The 21,984-nt window shown below is 43.6% G+C and overlaps 1 protein-coding gene across 2 annotated transcripts in view; it reads left to right on the top strand.

Annotated features, from left to right (window-relative positions):
- The window catches only part of slc6a12 (solute carrier family 6 member 12), a 75,749-nt gene that overhangs the window by 5,678 nt on the left and 48,087 nt on the right, over positions 1 to 21,984 (top strand). For both annotated transcript variants that reach the window (XM_062983105.1, XM_062983106.1), the window contains exon 2: positions 15,392 to 15,606. In XM_062983105.1, coding sequence (XP_062839175.1) covers positions 15,396 to 15,606 — 211 coding nt within the window. In that variant the 5' untranslated portion in view covers positions 15,392 to 15,395. The remainder of the gene's footprint in view (positions 1 to 15,391; positions 15,607 to 21,984) is intronic.

Raw genomic sequence — 21,984 nt, 5'->3', positions numbered from 1 at the left:
ACTATAACTCCAGAAGATCTAATTGAAAAGCACATTTTCCAAACTTTCAAAACTATTGTTTTCAAGCTGTAAGCTTCCCGAATCACATTATGGTTCCAATAAGTTAAGGGTGGAATTCATGTTACTTTCCAGATCTTGTTGGTCTGCATATCCCCAGCAGTCCTGACCAAAATAACTAAGTTGCTGGGAAGTTGTAGTCGGACAAGATCTAGAAGGACAGCATTGCCACTTCTGAAATAGCTATCTGAAGCTTCAAAAGCCATATATCAATGAATAAGCCCCATTTAACAGTACAAAAGAACAGTACTGCTTTTGTCATAAGTACAGATTAGACTTTTACAAATGCCATGGTTCAACATATTTTAGGAAAATTGTCCTAATGCAGAGTCAATTTTTGGTCTTTTAGAAACATAAAATGTGTTTGAGTTAGCCAGAGATTTGCAACTCAAGAGATTTTGAAAATGCAGTTCTGTACTATATGTTTTGAGCTCAATGAGCCCGCAGGGGAAGTCATGCATAAGATTAAGTTCAGCCTTAAATGTGGCTCTTACTCCGGGAAATGCTTGTTTCCATAATCTCTATGTCCATATGCTTGCATGCCAGTGCAAAACGCAGATCTGTCTGTAAGAAAGAATGTGGCAGATAATTCAAAGCAGTTCATAAAAGAAATTCCTTATCTGATCAGTGGAATGATGCTGTTCTAAGCGCAGTTGCTTTAATCTTTCAAAGGACACGTTCTGATGCAAGGTGCTAAACCTTGGACTTTGCCATTGGAGTTTTACCACTGCCAGGCTTGGCAGTCCCATTCAGAAAGCTGGCTAAAAGCATTGCTTCCAAGAGAGATCTAGGCAGATAGTAACTTGGCCTGGTGTCAGCTGGGTTAAGTTGTAAATGCGTTGAGTGTTTAACAAGCTGGCCCAACTTGGCAATTGTTTCAAATGGAAATCCACTGGGTAATGCTGGGCCCATCATACTCTCTCAGAAGACAGCAAAGACAACACTCCTCTGAGCAAATCTTGCCATTAGAACCCCATAATAGCTTTACCGTAGGACTCTATAAATTGGAAATTACTTAATAGGTTTACCGTGATAGGTTCACCATTGGTCTCCATAAGTTGGAAATGATTTGAAGGCAAACAGCTGTAACATCAGTGCTAGCTTTACACTCTTTTTGAAGGCAAACTACTATAACATCAGTGTCAGTTTTACTGTTCAGAATGCACCTGATCAGCATCATCCTCAGAAACTACAATTTTGCCAATCAAAACATTCAGGACCTCCTCCCAACTATATGTCTAACAGAGCATCTGTCTTCTAGTCTTTGGACCTCTCAGCCTCATTGACCTTCTAAGGGTTTTGCAAGGATGAAGTGGGGTGGACAAGTATGTCTTGAACTCCTTGCAACACAAATCAATCAATCAATCAATCAATCAATCAATCAATCAATCAATCAATCACATCAATGCTAACTGATAGTGAAACCACAGTGGAATCTCATACATATCTTCTTGGAAATAACCCCCATTATATCTACTCCAGGTGAGTAGATAAGGTGAAACAGTAATCAAATACCACAATCTCATTTTTTTACTGAAAGCTACATCCCATGGAGTTCGGCCAGCTTTACTTTCTAGTATGCAGCAAGAAGGCAGCGTCCTAAAATGCTTTTATTTGCCCTGGGATTTTAACAAGTCAAGACAAAACCTCTTTCTCAGTTATTAGCATTTTTATGGGTTCTAATTGCGGATTATTTTGACTGTAGGGACCTGTTTTGGAAGTTACATAACATATTAGTAAATTACGAGGATTGAGTGAAAAGTAATGCTTCCACCTTCATTACTTGGGTTTGGATGGGAATATTTTAGTAAATCAAATGCAGAAATAATCCTTAGAATGTGCTCTTTAACTACCACTTTTCATTTTTCCACATAATCACCAGACAATTGTATACATTTCTGCCAACAATGAACAAGTTTTCTGAAGCCGTCATGGAAGAAGTCGAAACTCTATTTCCGCAACCAGTGTCTCACAGTACCCATCATGCACAGATCTTCTGATAGCCAAGCAAAGCAATAATGTGACCCACACATTCTTGTGAAATGCAGATTATGCTTGCAATTTCTCTCTGAGTGATACGACGATCATCCTGAATCAATCTGTCAATCTTTTGCTTGTGAAACTCGGTGGTTGCTGTCACAGGACGTCCAACTCTTTGTTTGTCACGCAAGTCAGATGTTCCCACCTCAACATCTTTAATTTACTCGCCCAACGACGCAAAGTACTCACACCAACACAATCACCATAAACAGCTTGCATTCTCTAATGAATCTCTTTTGGGGTGACACCTTCTGCTGTCCAGAATTCAATGACTGCACATTGCTTAAGTCGCATTGACGACCATCTGCGCAGGGTTCCATCCTTCACACTTTAACAACACAACCATTCAATGCTAAGGCTTCCCGCCAAATGGAAGTGTAGAGGAGAGTCTACTGAACAAGCCAGTACCTGTCGCATACCAGTACTGCTATCTGTTAAGGAGTTATGGAGGTGGAGGTATTACTTTTCATTCAACCCTCGTATATGTAATGTTTACTCAAAGATGAATCCCACTGAGGCCCCTCCCACACAGCTGAAAAAAATCCCACATTATCTGTTTTGAACTGGGATCTATGGCAGTGTGGACTCAGATAACCTTGTTCAAAGCAGATATTGTGGGTTATTCTGCCTGGATTGAATGGTTGTGTGGAAGGGCCCTGAGTTGATTGGGACTTACTTTTCAGTATTTTAGCTGATCAATGAGTGTACAATAAATGAACTGAACTGAACTCAGTAAGTGTGTTAAGATTGCTGTTTTAATTAATCATCCCAGGATACATTCTCTGCATGGCCGTAAGTCTTGCCATCTCCACGACAGGCTATGCTTCTTTAGATTCTAGCAATGAAAGCAAGGGAAGGTATCATTCAGTCTTCTCTATATTATTTTCCCGCAACTCAATCATTAGACTGATAGGAGCTGTGCTCCAACAAAATCAATACTGCTTCATTCCCATTCCTTGTCATATCTTATGTGTCTATGGCAGACATAGGCAAACTTTTGGATGGGTTGGGTAGATTGACTTCTTTGGGCAGGGGGGTCCGTATAAGTGGGGACAAGGATTAGCACCTGAACTGGAAATACATCTGACACAGCTCACTGCTCACAGTTGTCTGTTCTTACTATGTGGAGAAAAAATGTGGTACTATTCTTATATTTAAAGTATAATAACTATTTCCAAATTTGCATTTTTGACCATGCAAATGTTTTGCTCACTTCTGTTCACACTGAAGGTGACCTCACAGAGACAGCATTCAAAGGTATATCAGGACCTTAAATGTAAAGATTGATTTTAAAAAATGAATGTGCACATGCAGACTGGTAACAGATGGAATAGGCCTGTTGAATCAATTGTCCTGTTGAAGCAATGAGTCTATTGTAGTTGGAAATAAATCTAGGCCAAGATTTCTGTCAGCTCTTAGCTATGAAGATAAAAACAAATGCACACAGTCATTATTCTAGTCAATTGCTCAATAAGACATCTGCCTACTCATGCTTTCTAGAGTGCTGCCCAATGCTGCAAAAGTAAACTGATAAGCATTAGATTTGTGTTTGATCTTAGTACAAGTCATTCATCTCTTGTTAATATTTAATGCAGTCAATTGACTGTGATTGTATTAGTCTATCCATGTTTTGTTTATGTTTCTGATTTGATTGGGGCTCTTCTGCATTGATTCTTCCAACCGTGATGCACCCATAGGCTTATCACAGAAACATTTCTGGTTATGAAAAAGGGAGATCAGTCACTACATATCATAGATAAATACAAAACCCTGATCCCCCCTGATATTTCAACTGGTTTTCTTTCTCGCTTTTAATAACAACAACAACAACAACAACAACAACAACAACAGCAACACTTCATTTATATTCTGCCCTCTTTCCCCAAGGAGACTCAGGGCAGATCACAGTATACATACATGGCAAACATTCAATGCCATTTTGGACAAACAGGACAGAACAGATAGAAAGGAGGTATGTTGTGTCCAAGTCCAGCTTCTGGTGCTTTGGAGGTTGTGCTCGGTTCAGCCACCAGGGGGTGCTGTTGCTCCATTCTCTATGACGAATTGCCATCAAGACTTCCTCCTTCCTTTTCGTTGTGGCATTTCTGGTCTTTTTCTTTTATGGTGTCGTGAAATACCTCCTCCACTTATTAGCAGTACCTAATTTCTCTACGGAAAGGCGCTCCATGTAGTCATGCCGGCCACATGACCTTGGAGGTGTCTATGGACAACACCGTCTCTTTGGCTTAGAAATGGATATGATCACCAACCCCCAGAGTCGGACACGGCTGGACTTAATGTCAGGGGAAAACCTTTACCTTTACCTTTAATTTCTCTAATTACAGCTCTAAGCTGTTTTCGAACTGCTTAGGTAAACAGTGAGCTGGGCTTGACAGTCAGGTGCTCACCCCGACTGGGCTTCAAACTGGCCACCTTTCAGTTGGTAGATCTTATTACTGCTGGTGATTTAAGCTGTGCTAAAGAGCTGCATTGTCTTTTCAAATATATCCAAGGTTATGAGCTCATGAACAAATGGCCTGGAATAAGGTAATCTATGAAATAATTTAACTGCATAAACAGTCTTGTTGCACCTTATGGACTAACCTTAAGGACTATCCAGCACCATGTTCCCCATGAATGTATGGATTGCTACGGACCACTCCCTTTGAAAGAGGTCATCTACTCCCTTATAAAGAGATCTTGTCCATAAGACTGTTGCTATTTGTTCAGAGCCATATAGATCAACCTACCCAAAATTATCCAACCATTGAAGGATAATTGTTTAAAGCAAGAGTTTAATGAAAATATTTTTTTAAAAGAGAGCCAACATGGTGTAGTGGTTTGAGCATTGGACTGTGAGTTTGGAGACCCGCGTTCAAATCCCTGTTCAGCCAAGGAAATCCTCTGGGTGACCTTGGCCAAGTCATACTCTCTCAACCTCAGATAAATGCAAAGGCACGCTCCCCTGAACAAATCATGCTAAGAAAACCCCATGATCGGTTCGCCTTGAGGTCTCCATAATTCTGAAACAACTTGAGGGCACCTGACAACAACTTTTGTAAACTTTGAGCTGCCTGCTCAATCAAATTTGAAGTTTTTCAGATAGTTGTTACAAAACCTGAATAAATGGGTCAGCTTGGGGATGAACAGCTCTGGAGTGTCCACATGATGTATGGGTTACATTTGCCTTAAAGGGGCCTTGTCCTTCATTTTAAAAAAGAGATGTGGAACACAGCAATCCTGCTTTTTCCAGGTCCAGGCAGCCTAGGGATAGCATGTGGCACTTTCCTTCCCTTGTTATTCTGGTCTTAGAAGTGATCCCAGTCACGCAGCATGTTAAAGCGCTGAGCTGCTAAACTTGCAGACCAAAAGGTCGCAGGTTCGAATCCAGGGTGCAGAGTGAGCACCCGCTGTTAGCCTCAGCTTCTGCCAACCTAGCAGTTCAAAAACATGCAAATGTGAGTAGATCAATAGGCACCATTCCGGCGGGAAGGTAACGGTGCGCCATGTAGTCATGCCGGCCACATGACCTTGGAGGTGTCTGCGGACAACGCCGGCTCTTTGGCTTAGAAATGGAGATGAGCACCAATCCCCAGAGTCAGACATGACTAGACTTAATGTCAGAGGAAAACATTTTCTGGGAGCCTCAGTGCATGGTGTTCTTGATGGGAAGTCCTTCCTTTCAATAGAGTTTGCTGTTATTTGTAGTCTCGCTCATTCACATGAAGTCCGGAAACATATTCTTTGCATATTCCTTGCCAACATAATAAAGTAGTAAAAAAGATTCTGAACTAAAATACTTTTTACCTATTTACCTATGTATCTGAATGTGATGAATTTATGGATTGTCATCTGAAACACACACTTGTCGCATCCACCTTCTAGTGGCTTCGAATACATGTATAACTGTGTTGACAGCTCTGGTTATGATATACAACCCAAACCAGTACATCATATGTGATTTTCCTTCACCAGTTTTTGTGAATCCATATTCCCATAATTATAAAAAAATAACTCAAAAGTTTTACATAATGTGAAAAAAAATTAAAACTATTCTTTATACTGCAAAAATGTCTGAAGGCATTCCTTGTTAAATTACAATTTTAGTTATATCTTACTGGTAGTTACTGGGGAAATAAATTATAGTTATTTATAACTAGCAACTTCTATTTTCTGTTTTTGCTGCTTCATGACATCATCATCATCATCTATATTCCTGTGATGACCCATGGGCCTTGTAGTCCTGCTCAGGACATTGTAATTCCTGATGAAGATGAAAACTTGGGTTTTTTACCTTCCCAGTCTGAACTGGATTCCTCTCAGCCAGATCTTTCCCAGGCAGATCTGGGAACCTTGCACCTGCAAGAAAGTTGTCTCCCAGAAGTATGTCAAACAAGCCCAGAGCCTACTTCTCTCGTATTCTTGCGCCGGGAGTTTTGTAAACAACAGAGAAGTTTGGATTCAGCTTCGCGCAGGAGTGCGAGGATTGCAGCTAAGAATGTGGCCAATTAAGACTGTTTCTCGTGAGAATCTTTGGGGAGTCTCACATCTGGTCTCAGAGTTAGCTTTCGGTTCTGATTCCCAGAGAACTGCTTCGGCGGGAAGCTAGACTCTATTTAGGTGTTTTACCCGCGTAGTAACTTCGCGGAGTCAATTCGTCAGCCTACGGAGCGAGTTGTGTCTGGACAGCGCGCTCCGGTTCAAGCCTCGCTCCTGCTCAAGCCTTGCCTTGCTATCCAGCCTTCGCCTTGCTTCCCAGCCTTTGTTTATCTACGGACTTTGCCTTGTTTCCCAGGATCAATCCTTGCCTTGTTCCACGGATTTATCAAGTTATTCCACGGACCTTGTTCTTGTTCTTAGTTACCTTGTTCCACGTTCAAGCCTTGTTTCAAGTATCAAGTTATTTCCTAGCCTCGCTCAAGTTTCATGGACTAAAGGACCTTGTCATCTCCCCTCACTTTGCTTGGCAAAGTGAGTGTTTCGGTTATTGGATTACAACTTTGGACCTTAATATTTCTTATTGGACATTGCTTTTTTGGACTAATTCTGACCTTTCCTGGAAGGTCTAATTCTGGACTATTTTCTACACTTGTTTTTATTAACTTTATATATTCCTACAATAAAGATATTAGATAGATTCTGGCCTCTGTGTATGGTTATTGGTGCTCTGCAGCCTGGGTCGTGACAGTTTGACTCCGCCACCCTAAGCACCAATTAACCTCGGCCAGAATGTCTACCGGAACCGTACCTGGGCCGAGCGGCCAGCCGATTACCTACACCATCGACAAGGAAGAGGTGGACCGAATCCGTGATAAGCTCAATGCACAGGATGGAGAAATAAGGGGTTTGAAGGAACGCGGAGTTCGTCTTCCGGCCATGGCGTTGCCAACCAAGTTTACTGGAGAAGCTTCTAAGGTTCATGTCTTCCGTCGCCAATGTCAAGCTTATCTGGAGGCCCGTGCTGCCGAGTTTCCCCAAGAAGACATCAAAGTGGCATGGGTTTACAGTCTTCTAGACGGGCCAGCGGCCAGCTGGGCGACGGCACTGTTCGACCAAGCCTCTCCACACCTAAGATCAGCGCAACACTTCTTGGACCACCTCAAGGAGACTTGGGGAATCGAGGACAATTTGGAGGCAGCCGGTCACAAACTCCGTCGCCTTTTCCAAGGAGACAGACCTATGTCTCAGTATATAGCCGAGTTCCGAGTGCTGGCCCACAACACCGGCTGGAACGATCTAGCCCTCAGGGGACAATTCCGGGAGGGTCTCAACATTGAAATGCTGGAAGAAATCTCCAAGGTGGATCCTCCCCAGACCCTCGAGGCACTCATTGATCAATGTTTACGGGCTGAAGTCATGATTGCCAACAGGAAACAGTGGGTTCAAGGCCAGGGCAGTAGAGCCGGGGCAAAACCCCCCGCTCCCGCCAGCGTTCAGCCACGTCCGGTGTGGAGACCCCCACCGCCAACCCCATACCCCAGAGGAGGCGAGGAGGTGCCGATGCAGTTGGGCAATGTGCGTCCCAGACTAGATGCCGCCGAGAAGGCCCGTCGTCAACGCTTAAACCTCTGCTGGTACTGCGGGAACGGGGGCCATTTCGCCAGAGAGTGCCCAGCCAAAGGGAAGCCTGCCGCCCGTCTTGCGGCGGCGTCCTCCACGGAGACGAAGGCGTCTGAGCCGACTGGCACACAGCCGGCGGGGGAAGCCAACGACCGGGTGTAGAGGGGCTCGCCAACCCGGTCAAAAAATCCATCCAAGAGCCGCCAACCGGGGTCCTGTTCCTTCTCGTGGTCACATTATGGTCAGCAAAAAGGGGACCCGTCATGATCCACGCCATGATAGACTCTGGAGCTACCAACAATTTCATCGATAGAGAGTATGCCGACTCTCTGGGATTACAATATCATGATTTCAAGAATGCCCGTGTGGTGCAAGCCATAGACGGCCGTCCCCTCAAGACGGGCCCCGTAAGTCAGTGGTCGGAACCCACCAGGATGTGGATAAGGGAACATATGGAAGAGATTTCCTTCTTTGTTACCGAGGTCCCCCATTTCCCTGTGATTTTGGGAATTCCATGGCTGACTCTCCACGACCCTAACATCTCCTGGTCCAACAGAGAACTGCAGTTTGCTTCACCGTACTGCCAAAACCATTGCCTCGTAGCCAAGGTATGCCATGCCACAGACACCGAGCCCATCATCACCTTGCCAAAGAAGTACTCCGAGTATTGGGATGTATTCAATGAGAAAGAAGCCGAAAAATTACCCCCACATAGACCTTATGACTGTGCCATTGACTTGGTGGAGGGGGCCCCGATCCCGCGAGGGCATCTCTACTCCCTGACTGAACCAGAGCAAGAAGCTCTCAGGGAATTCCTAGAGACAAACCTTCGCAAGGGATTCATCAGACCCTCTCAATCCCCAGCCGCCTCCCCAGTGATGTTTGTGAAGAAGAAGTCAGGGGAACTACGCTTGGTGGTGGACTACAGAGCATTGAACAATATCACCAAGCGGAACAGCTATCCCCTGCCTTTAATCTCGGATCTACTGGATCGGCTTCGAGGAGCCAAGGTTTACACCAAGCTGGATCTTCGGGGGGCTTACAACTTAGTTCGCATCAGGGAAGGGGACGAGTGGAAGACCGCCTTCCAGACCAAATTCGGATTATTTGAGTCCCGAGTTATGAATTTCGGTTTATGCGGAGCCCCCGCAACGTTCCAGCATTTTGTCAATGACATTTTTCAGGACTATCTAGACAGGTTCTTGATAATCTACCTGGACGATTTTTTGGTGTTTTCCAGATCACAATCAGAACATGAGAACCACGTCAAAATGGTGTTACAACGATTGCGGGATCATGGACTTTATGCCAAGCTGGAAAAATGCGCTTTTGATCTACAAGAGGTAGATTTCCTTGGTTACCGCATCTCGCCTCTAGGGCTTTCCATGGATCCAGCCAAAGTTTCAGCAGTATTGGAATGGCGGGCGCCAACTAACAAGAAAGAGGTGCAGCGTTTCTTGGGGTTCGCGAACTACTACCGCAAGTTCATTCCAGATTTTGCCCGCTGGTCCGACCCCATCACTAGCTGCATCCGTGGAAAGCAGCCTTTCCGCTGGACTGATCAAGCAGAGAAAGGGTTCCAGCAACTAAAGAAACTATTCACCTCCCAGCCAATTCTACAGCACCCAAATCCTGGAACCCCTTTTGTGGTGCAAGCGGACGCCTCTGATGTGGCAATTGGGGCTGTACTCTTACAACCGGTGGGAGATCACCTCCACCCCTGTGCCTTTTATTCTCGTCAACTAACCACACCAGAGAGGAATTACACCATTTGGGAAAAAGAACTACTGGCCATAAAGGCAGCCTTTGAAACTTGGAGACATTGGCTAGAAGGGGCCAAATTTCCCATTGAAGTCCACACTGATCATCGTAATCTAGAACATCTAAGAACTGCCCGCAAACTAAATCAGAGGCAGCAACGTTGGGCTTTATTCTTTGAACGTTTCAACTTCCAGATCCATTATGTGACCCCAGCCCAAACCAAGCAAGCAGACGCCCTGTCACGTAAACCGGAATACGCTGCAGGACGCAAGGAGACCTTTGAATCCCAACTGCTACAACCTGAGAACTTTGCCACGCTCACGGTGGGGAACACCAAATCCATTCCCATTGGTTCAACTTCCCCTACTCCAGGACCCATCTGTGCTCAAGAAATCAGGGCTAGTCAGCAAGCAGATGCCTGGGCGCAGGACCAACTTCGCCAAGGTCTGCATTTCCCCTTTTCGCTTAAAGATGGGCTGCTCTGCTATAGAAATCATGTTTATATCCCACCCGGACCGGGCAGGGAAAAAGCGCTTCGTCTGTGTCATGACTGCAAACCAGCAGGACACTTCGGACTATTTAAAACTATGCATTTGATCCTAAGGGATTTTTGGTGGCCCAAGATCCGCAAGGATGTGGAAAAATATGTCAACACCTGCCCAGTATGCCAGCGCTCCAAGATACGAAGGGAGAAGCCCTCAGGGCTTTTACACCCCCTTCCTACCCCATCTCGCCCATGGGAAATAATTTCCGCGGATTTCATCACTGACCTACCACCTTCCTGTGGATTCACCACGATCTTAGTGGTGGTGGACCTATTCACCAAGTTAGCCCATTTCATTCCCTGCGAAGGCCTCCCCACGGCCAAGGAAACTGCGGATCTATTTCTTCAACATGTTTTCAGACTACATGGATTGCCCAAGAGTTTAGTCACAGACCGTGGATCTCAATTCACCTCTCGTTTTTGGAAGGCACTACAAAAACTATTGGGCATAGACTCTCGCTTATCTTCAGCTCATCATCCCCAAACAGATGGGCAAACGGAGCGCACCAATGCCACTTTGGAGCAGTATCTTCGCTGTTATGTAAACTATCAACAGGACAATTGGGCTTCTCTGTTACCACTGTCTGAGTTTGCCTACAACAATGGAGTTCAAGCTTCTACAAAAGAAACGCCGTTCTTTGCAAACTACGGCTTCCATCCACGTTTCTTTCCCCCTGTCATTGAAACTTCAGAGGTTCCCGCAGCAGAGGATTGGCTGCAGGAACTCACAGCGGTGCAACAACTTTTGCTCCAGCAACTGGACCAAGCCAAGGAGGACTATAAACGCCACGCTGACAAACATCGCCAGCCGGGCCCTGAAATCAAGGTAGGAGATCGGGTTTTCCTGTCCACTCGCTTTCTGCCCTCCCACCGCCCTTGCCGGAAGTTAGATGCCCGTTTCATTGGTCCCTATCCAGTGGTGGCGCAATTAAACCCCGTGACTTTCAAACTCCAACTTCCGTGTTCAATGCGCATTCACCCAGTGTTTCACCGTTCCCTGCTCCTTCCGGCGGATGGTGTGCGACCTGATACAGACCAACCGGCCCCCCCTCCTGTTTTGATGAATGGGGAGGAGGAGTTCGAGGTTGAGGACATTTTGGATTCTCGCTTTCACCGCCGCCGCCTACAATATCTCATTGACTGGGTGGGTTTTGGCCCTGAGGAACGCTCTTGGGAAGACGCCTCCACAGTCCATGCTCCTGATCTAACCCGTCGCTTTCATCAGACCTATCCCACCAAACCGCGACCTCGCGCCTCGGGGAGAGGGCCCCAGTTTGGGAGGGGCCTTGAGGAGGGGGATAGTGTGATGACCCATGGGCCTTGTAGTCCTGCTCAGGACATTGTAATTCCTGATGAAGATGAAAACTTGGGTTTTTTACCTTCCCAGTCTGAACTGGATTCCTCTCAGCCAGATCTTTCCCAGGCAGATCTGGGAACCTTGCACCTGCAAGAAAGTTGTCTCCCAGAAGTATGTCAAACAAGCCCAGAGCCTACTTCTCTCGTATTCTTGCGCCGGGAGTTTTGTAAACAACAGAGAAGTTTGGATTCAGCTTCGCGCAGGAGTGCGAGGATTGCAGCTAAGAATGTGGCCAATTAAGACTGTTTCTCGTGAGAATCTTTGGGGAGTCTCACATCTGGTCTCAGAGTTAGCTTTCGGTTCTGATTCCCAGAGAACTGCTTCGGCGGGAAGCTAGACTCTATTTAGGTGTTTTACCCGCGTAGTAACTTCGCGGAGTCAATTCGTCAGCCTACGGAGCGAGTTGTGTCTGGACAGCGCGCTCCGGTTCAAGCCTCGCTCCTGCTCAAGCCTTGCCTTGCTATCCAGCCTTCGCCTTGCTTCCCAGCCTTTGTTTATCTACGGACTTTGCCTTGTTTCCCAGGATCAATCCTTGCCTTGTTCCACGGATTTATCAAGTTATTCCACGGACCTTGTTCTTGTTCTTAGTTACCTTGTTCCACGTTCAAGCCTTGTTTCAAGTATCAAGTTATTTCCTAGCCTCGCTCAAGTTTCATGGACTAAAGGACCTTGTCATCTCCCCTCACTTTGCTTGGCAAAGTGAGTGTTTCGGTTATTGGATTACAACTTTGGACCTTAATATTTCTTATTGGACATTGCTTTTTTGGACTAATTCTGACCTTTCCTGGAAGGTCTAATTCTGGACTATTTTCTACACTTGTTTTTATTAACTTTATATATTCCTACAATAAAGATATTAGATAGATTCTGGCCTCTGTGTATGGTTATTGGTGCTCTGCAGCCTGGGTCGTGACAATTCCTTAGACCACATTTTTTACATCTCTCCAACTCACCAATATGCCAAAAGGAAAGTTGAATTTGGGACCATTTTGGGGCATTATTATGAGCCCCAGATGGATGTAGGGGGGTGGAAAACCGCTCCCTGAAACATTGTAATTACCTATTACTATTTTGATGCTTTTGACTAGGAGCACTGTGTTACCATTGTGTTAAGTAAACAGTAATAAAAACACCTGGCTATGTAGATTTGCTTTGTTGTTATCCCTAATAAAAAAAATAAATTGAAGCTAGGTCTTGAGCTCTGGGCCTATAATGAGATTGCTAATAAGCTCTGTTATACTTGATGATTTGCATTTGGCAGTAGCAAATTGGTAAGCAGTGAATTCTGTGACAGCTTAAGACAGGTCCCATTACAAAACATTGGCTTTTAGTTCACTTGACAACCCATGAAACATAGACGCTGATACCATGGACAAGGAATCTGTGCTGAACATCTGTGCTCACCAAGTCCTTTGCTCAGCAGATTAGCCATATGGTAGATTTACAGCAGATCTCATAACAGAAGAAGACTCTCTTTCAGATAGCAAAGATCTGTTATCAGATCTGTCTCAGGGCAGGGACTAGGATCGATTCTAAATAGCAGGTGAAAATCTATGAATGGAAGTAAGAAATGAAATAAAGCAGTGTCAGAAATCAAATACAGTGGACATCAATGGAAGGGTTCTTGCTCATAAAAAGGACACAAGCTTGGGAAGAGAATAAGGTCTGCAACGTTATTCTGTTGGGTTGTTGTGAGTTTTCCGAGCTGTATGACCATGTTCCAGCAGCATTCTCTCCTGACGTTTCACCCACATGTATGGCAGGCATCTTCAGAGATTGTGAGGTATATTGGAAAACTAAGCAAGGGAGGTTTATATATCTGTGGAAGGTCCAGGGTGGGAGAAAGAACTCCTGTCTGTTGGAGGCCAGTGTGACTGTTGTAATTGATCACCTTGATTAGCATTAATGGCCTTGCCAGCTTCAAGGCCTGGCTTCTTCCTTCCTGGGGGAATCCTTTGTTCGGAGGTGTTAGCTGGCCCTGATTGATTCCTGTCTGGAATTCCTCTGTTTTCAGAGTGTTGTTATTTATTTACTGTTATGATTTTATAGTTTTTTAAAATATTGGTAGCAAGATTTTGTTCATTTTTCATGCTTGTGGATTTCCTTGGCTTTTCTGTGTAGTCTGACATGGTGGTTGCTAGTGTGGTCCAGCATTTCTGTGTTCTCAAAAAATATACTGTGTCCAGGTTGGTTCACCAAGTGCTCTGCTATGGCTGACTTCTCTGGCTGAGTTAGTCTGCAGTGCCTTTCAGGTTCCTGATTCTTGTCTGGGCAATGCTGCGTTTGGTGAACACTATGTAGACTTGTCCACAGCTGGACTTTCCACAGATATATAAACCTCACTTGCCTAGTTTCCAACAGACCTCACAACCTATGAGGATGCCTGCCATAGACGTGGGTGAAACGTTAGGAGAAAATTCTTCTGGAAAATGGCCATACAGCCTGGAAAACTCACAGCAACCCATTGATTCTTGCCATGACAGCTTTCGACAACACAGTTTTCAAAAATTAAAATTTGTTAAACCATTTAAAAGAATAAATAGAATAAAAGTATATGCTCTTAGGATGCCTGCCAAGTTGTAAGTGTCACAGCAGTGTGTTTTGGATCAGTCATGCATGTCTTGAGGAGGGGAGAATATTTTTTCTAAGTCTTTAAAATTTATCTAACTGCACTTAATTTTATATTTGAGGGTTACTCTGATATCCCTGGTACTTCGACATACATAATTCAAATGCCTGGACTGAGTAGTTGAATATGAATTAGGAAAGGGTGAGCAGTTCATATCAGTTAACGTTTGGCATGAATTTACAAAAATTTGTATATTTTATTTTCATATTGAGGATGAGAAAAAATTGACATTTAAAAAATGATTATGGGCAGAAGCAAAACGGATCAATTTGTCCATCCAAGCCTAGGATTTAGAATCATTGAATCATAGAACTGGAAGAGACTGCATGGGCCATCTAGTCCAACCCCTTGCCATGCAGGAAAAGCAGAGTCAAAGAACTCCTGACAGATGGCCATCCAGCCTCTGTTTAAAAGTTTCCAAAGAAGGAGCTTCCACCACACTCTGAAGCAGAGAGTTCCACTGCTGAACAGCTCTTATAGTCAGGAAGTTCTTCCTAATGTTCAATTGGAATCTCCTTTCTTGTAATTTGAACCCATCATCACTTGAGGAAATTTCTGCATCCTAGGACGCTTATGCCCCAGTTGAGCCACAGGGCCCCACACTGCCCATCCAATGACGTAGCCTAACTTCCAGTGGGGCTCTGGGGCTCAACCTGGGTGGCAGCACCCTATGACGTGGGGCTATTTTGGCGAGGAAGCCGTACAATGAAGCTTCCCCATGTGTGATGGGGAAGTGTCAACTGCCGGCAGGGCAGGGCATGGCGCGCCAGGATTGCCCCACTGTCAATTTGTCATGGTTAATTGAATTTTTTTCCAAGAATTTACCAATATCTTTATTTTTTCATATTTGGGATGAAAATAATTTGAGGTTTTTTAATGCAAAATAAAGTTTAAGATTTATGTAAACACTTACACTATTCTGTGTTTTTACTGCAACTTGTAGAATCATGGAAAGCACAGAAACGTGGGATGCAGAACCCAATGGGAGCATGATTGTCCCAGAGGCAGTAAAAGAAGAGGAGGAAGAAGACGATGAAAAACTACAGGACAGAGGCCAATGGGCCAATAAAGTAGAGTTTGTATTATCTGTTGCTGGGGAGATCATTGGTCTGGGAAATGTTTGGAGGTTCCCTTATCTTTGCTACAAGAATGGAGGTGGTAAGTAAGCTCTTTTTCATATTTTCCCATGGCCTTTACTTCCTTGTAGCCATTAGTCTTAATACAAATGCATGAAAGATTGTAGTATTCCCATAAATGGCTAAATGGTTTTGACATCAAACATTACATGGAAGAATATAATGAAAATCTTAAATGGGATCTAACTAGGTAGTGGTTTGGATGTTTTAATGGTAGCACAGTGTAGGTATTATTATGATGTATTTATGTATTTTATCTTGTTTATATACGTTGTCTTTGCTGTCTATTGTGATTTGATTAATCCTTGTAATTGATTATTGTTGGTTGTGTATTTAATTTGAAATATTTATTCTTATTATTGTGTATTCTGTGATTTTATACTGTTGTGAGCTTCTTTGAATCCCTGCAGGGAGAGGGAGTGGGATATAAATAAAGCTATTATTATTATTATTATTATTATTATTATTATTATTATTATTATTATTATTATTTTGAATCATGCAATATTATCATTAAAACATAAAACTGGTTATAACACAGGCTGTCAAAAAATGCTTCCCAACCAAACTTTCTTTTTAACCTCTCCACTCATTTGCTATTAGAGCAATGTGGCTTTAGATACTAAGGGTTTTCGGCATGCCTTTACTCTATACATGCTATCTATAACTTTCTCCATGCGCTCAGTCTCCCCATTGTGGGGATGTACAGGGTGTTTGAAAAAGAACATTAAAACTAGGCAGTTCTTTTTCAAACACCCTTTATTTAAAGAACCGCATCATATGACAAAAGGACCTTTAAGAGATGTTTGCAAGCACATCACTCTTTCCTCTCTTCCTCTCTCCTTCTTCCCTCAAAATGGTAAAAGGAGGTTCTTGAAACGTTTGTGTAGATAGGCTCTGTAAGTATATATTTTAATGTACCTTTAAATATAATTAGTAATTTTTAAACTATGAAACATATGCTGCATGTTTGCCTTGTTTTGTTAAAATTAGTCTCAGAGATACCCAAGAAATTCAGTGCTTTGAACTTGTGGACTCTGCTAATGGAGGCAGTCTTCATCTTTCCCAACACTTTTAACCCAACACTTACTATGTAAAATTAATAAAATAATAGCAGACATTTCAGATGTTTGAATCAGTCTACAAATGTTTGAAAAAAATCCAGCAGTGATCTTCAAGCACTTCACGTTTGGGAAACTGAATGGGTGTGATACTCAAAAATCCAGGAGACAATTAAAATGTTTCGTAGATCTTCCAATTCTCAGTTCACTGCATACATGGGAAATATGTCTTGATACCTGTCTATGTAACCAAAGTTGGACTTCTGCAATGCATTGGGCTTCCTCTGCATCAAGCTTTGAAATTCCTGTTGGTTCAAAACATGGCAGCCAGATTGGTCATGGGATCATCTGGAAATGAGCAGATTATACCCATACTAAAACCACTACACTCTGTGTATGTGTCTGTTTGTGAGAAGAAAGAGAGAAAATATCAGTGGTGACATCACAATAAGTCCTAAGCACAACATTTGTACATTCACATTCCTGTAACAGATAGGCACTGACTGGCTGATTAGAGGAAAATGTATTTTCATAGTAATTGTATACAGGCAGTCCCCGAGTTACAAACACCAGATTTACAAAGGGGATGAGATAACAGGAGGTGAGAGAAATTTGCCCCTCAGAAGGGAAATTTACTCCTGAAAGAGTTATCATGGGGAAACGGTGTCTCAACTCAAATTGAAATTAGAAAATGCACAAAAAGTCTAGACTTATTTATTTTATTTATTTACAGTATTTATATTCCACCCTTCTCACTCCAAAGGGGACTCAGGGAGGATCACATTATATACATATAGGGCAAACATTCAATGCCCATATACACATAGAACCGAGACAGAGACAGACGCAGAGGCAATTTAACCTTCTCCTGAGGGGATGTTCAATTCTGACCACAGGGGGGAGCAGCTGCTTCATCATCCACTGTGATGGCACTTCCTCATTCCAATGTCGTAAATTAGTTAAATTTGCCCCCCCCCCCCCCACTTTATAAGTGATACCTTATTTCCTACTTGATAGATGCAACTATCTTTTGGGTTGCTAGGTTAGCAACGAGCAGGGGCTATTTTTTATTTTTTTATTGATGGGTGCTCACCCTGCTATGGGCTGGCCTCGAACTCATGACCTCATGGTCAGAGTTATTTATTGCAGCAGGCTGCTCACCAGCCTGTGCCACAGTCTTGCCCCTTACTTTTGTAGACTTACTACAAAAGAGACAAAACTTTAATTCCTGACTTTGCTAAAGCCATCAAATATTAGAATAATTGGGGAAGGCAAGCTTTATCGTCAATCCTTGTTTCCACAACCAGCCTTTTTTTTTCAGTGGGGGTGAGTAACATATACACTGGGAGTCCTCAATGGTGCAACGGGATCAATAGGTACCATTCCAGCGGGAAGGTAACGGCACTCCATGCAGTCATGTTGGCCACATGTCTACCTGACCTTGGAGGTGTCTACAGACAACGCCAGCTCTTTGGTTTAGAAATGGAGAAGAGCACCAACCCCCAGAGTCGGACACGACTAGACTTAATGTCAGGGGAAAACCTTTACCTTTACCTTAAAGTGTACACTATGAAACTTTTAGAGAAGTTTTGTTTGTTGTATGTGGTTTGTTATTTGGATAAATATAAGTAATATGGTTATGCTGATGTGAGTTCAGTAGAACTGTGGAAGCTTCTGATATATGGAGGAAACGCCTGGTTGGTTCCCAATGGAAATATAGTCACCAAACCTGAAGAGATTGCTTTCTCCCATCTAAACTAATGCTTTGGAAGGGCTCACGTACTGACAAATTATTATACAGTACTTGCTATTGTGGGCAATATATTATTCCACTATCCTCATTGTTGGGTTGGCTATGAAAGAGGATACATTATTTTGGCCTCAAGTTCCCATCAACTGTAATTAAATTTGTGCTGAGAAAATAGTTGAGATCCGACTCTTACTTCTTTAACGTGACTGGCACTCCACCAAGGGGAAAAGGCTCCTTCTTGGGGCATTAAACTTAATTATCTGTCATGGAAGCGAGCTTCAGTCAGAATTATTGTTGCTGGCGCTGAAGCAGCTGCCCTCGAGGGCAAATGTAGGTTCTCCTAGAAAATGGAATACAACTGTTGAAAACAAATGTAAATATCTCTAGAAAGCATTGGGTGAGTGAGAAGGAGAAAGCATTTATTTAGGATTTCAAATGTCTTTGGACTAGCTGTTTAGACAATTTGTTTCTTGCTCAGTCAACCATGCAGTAAAGCCATGAGAAGATCTCTGTCCCATGGAATTTTTTTGTTGCTCTCAAACTCTTCAAGTTTCTGAAACTCTAATTCCATAGTCCAATAAGCCAAGATTGTGTCACTCAATTAAGTAAAACGAGTCATTAGAAATCCAGTAAAATGTAAAAAAAAATCTGAAGACTCGTTTTACTGAATTGAGTGACACAATCTTGGCTTATTGGACTACGGACACATTTATATGCTAATACACTTTCTTAGCCCTGTCTTCATGGGTCATCTATTTAAACATACTTTTTATTTAGAAGACAAAATCTATATGGAAATTATAAGCAGGAAAAAGAAGACACGTTTTCCACATTTATTTATTAAAACATTGATATATTCTCCTTCTGTCTGGCTGAGTTTCAGAGCAGTATGCTTATGCCATTAAAACTTATTTTGGAATAAAACAATAATGAGCCATTAAGCATGCAAACTAATAAGTGAAATTAAAAGCAAACACAGATTTAAATGCCTGGCAAAATTGTAATGCTTTTACCTGGGAATGAAAACAAGGTAATTTAGAACTTGTTTACAGGCACAGCAACTGAAAAATTCTACTCTTTTGTACTGCCATAAGCAACCTTTGATGATAAGAGTCATCATCAGCACCATCAGAAGGTTGCTAAAGAAGCCTTTCATGCATGATGTGTTTTGTATGAAAGTAGACACTTCTCCAGGGACTTGAACAATTTATGATGTAAAAAGTTAGTATTAGCACAAGAACTGTAATCTACAACCCTCAGCATTTAGTACCACTGGCTGTGTTGACTGGAAATGACTTTGAGTTGAACTTTAGTAGCATAGGACTGCATCATTTCCACTCTGATGTTAGGACCTCGAATTGACCTTTGAAGTTAAACGGCCATATTCTGCACTCATTTGAACTTTTGAGTGGTCTCCAATGGCAGCCTTACAAATAATACATGGCATTGGTCTTCTCCAAATTGAAACAAGGACCATGAATTGGCAGGTCTGCTGTATGGTATTTGCACTCTTCACTTAACTGGAAGCATTAAAATCCCAATCCTGCTTTTTTTTTTTTAATGGAATATTAAGCAAGGAAGGTTTGGTGAGGGGGGGGGGATCTTCTGATTTGCCCCTCTTGGTGTGGTTTTTTGCACCTGAGTTTCTAAAAGCATGTGTGTAAGAAGGCTTTCATGGCCGGAATCACTGGGTTGCTGTGATCTTTCTGGGTTATATGGCCATGTTACAGAAGCATTCTCTGGGCAATACAGCCCAAAAAACTCACAGCAACCCAGTTATTTGGCTGCTGGAAAGAAGGGGATTGGGGAGCACATTGAATCAGATGAGGGGCAGGTAATGCCTTTTCACTGTTCTCAATTACTCTCTCCCCAAATGGTCTAATAGGAGAGACAACTCAATATGGCAGCCAGAGATGAATAACAAAATACCTGTTATTCATGTACAATATCTCATTTGACTGGCAGCTGAATCTTTACCATGCCATTACAGTGATGGGGCTTCATGTTGTCTGTAGCTGGCCAGGCTAAGAACCGTGGTGGCTGATGGCTTTCATGTCTTGGAGAGATTCATCCATTATCATAAATCTGCTCTGTATGTTAGTCTGAATTTTAAAGAAGTTATACAGGGCTACCTAAAAATAGGCTCACATATTTGGATGGTGTCTTTCAGTTTTGGAATAGAAGTCAGGAAGGTATTCACTGCCCCACTGGCATAGAAACATTGGCTTAGAGTACCCCAAAAGGCTATGTGACACACAGCTCTCTTTTCTAATATTCTGCTGCTACTTCTCAGCATTTGCTGCCTCACTTTGTCTCATGGTAGAGCCAGTTGTACCACTGATGTGCACCCCCCCCCCTTTAGAAAAGTCTCAATTAGAGACTCTGGCCCAATCATTTTCCGTACCAGACCAGCAACTTTCACCCTCTTCAACCTCACTACGTTTTCCCAGTAGGCTCCATTTATCCCCTTCTTTTGATGGTGTGTCTAGTAACCTTTTGGATCCAGGGAGCTGACTAGATTCTCTTAAGGATGCTCCAATTGAGCCAGACTCCTTGAGGGGTGAGGAACAGGCAGGGGGTGGCTCCATTGAGGTCGGGTGGGGGAGGAGGAGGGATTGCCGTCAATGAATTTCCAGGGAGAAGCGCAACAGGGTTTTTGTGACCCTGGAGAAGGATAGGTGTGGTAGTCTCCATGGTAGCCCCTCCCGGCTGAAGGTCCTGCTGTTTAATGCCAGATCCGTCAAAGGTAAATCATCTATTATCCAGGATCTAATCATGGATGAACATGCGGATCTGGCCTGCATCACCGAAACCTGGTTGGATGATCTGGGTGGGGTTAGTCTTACCCAGCTTTGTCCTCTGGGTTTCGGGGTGCATCAGCAGGCCAGGCCAGGAGGGCGGGGAGGTGGGGTAGTGGTGGTCTTTAGGCAGTCCATCGCCCTGGTCAGATGCGTCGCTTTGGAATCGGTCGGGTTTGAGTGTCTCCACTTGAAGGTGGGTACCCGGGACAGTTTGGGGATTCTGCTGGTGTACCGTCCACCCCGCGACACAGCAGTCTCCCTGCCTGAGCTAGCAGAGGTGGTTTCTAGCGTGGTGTTGGGTTCCCAGCGCCTGTTGGTGCTGGGCGACTTCAACATTCACGCTGAGACCACCTTGACAGGTGCAGCTCAGGAATTCATGGCCGCCATGACGACCATGGTTCTGTCCCAAATAATATCTGGTCCCACTCATCAAGCTGGACATACACTCGACCTGGTTTTTGTTGCGGGCGACGGTTTGGTCGGAGTGGAAGAGCAAATTATTCTTCCATTGTCATGGTCCGACCACTATCTGATCAGTTTAAGACTAACCATCTCTTCCAACCTCCGCAGGGGTGGTGGACCAATTAAGATGGTCCGCCCCAGGAGACTTATGGATCCTGAGAGATTCCTGAGGTCTCTTGGGGATCTGTCTACCATGGAAGCTGACGATCCTGTCGATGCCCTGGTCACTCGTTATAATGGCGAGTTGTCCAGGCAATAGACACGATCGCTTCTGAGCGTCCCCTCTCGCTGCGTGGAGTTGCCCCAGCTCCCTGGTTTACTGGGGA

The sequence above is a fragment of the Anolis carolinensis genome, chromosome 5 (genome assembly GCF_035594765.1).
Source record: "Anolis carolinensis isolate JA03-04 chromosome 5, rAnoCar3.1.pri, whole genome shotgun sequence".
NCBI classification, from domain to species: Eukaryota; Metazoa; Chordata; class Lepidosauria; order Squamata; family Dactyloidae; genus Anolis; species Anolis carolinensis.
Note: the sequence above shows the minus strand (reverse complement) of the source record. Positions and strands in the feature narration are given on the sequence as shown.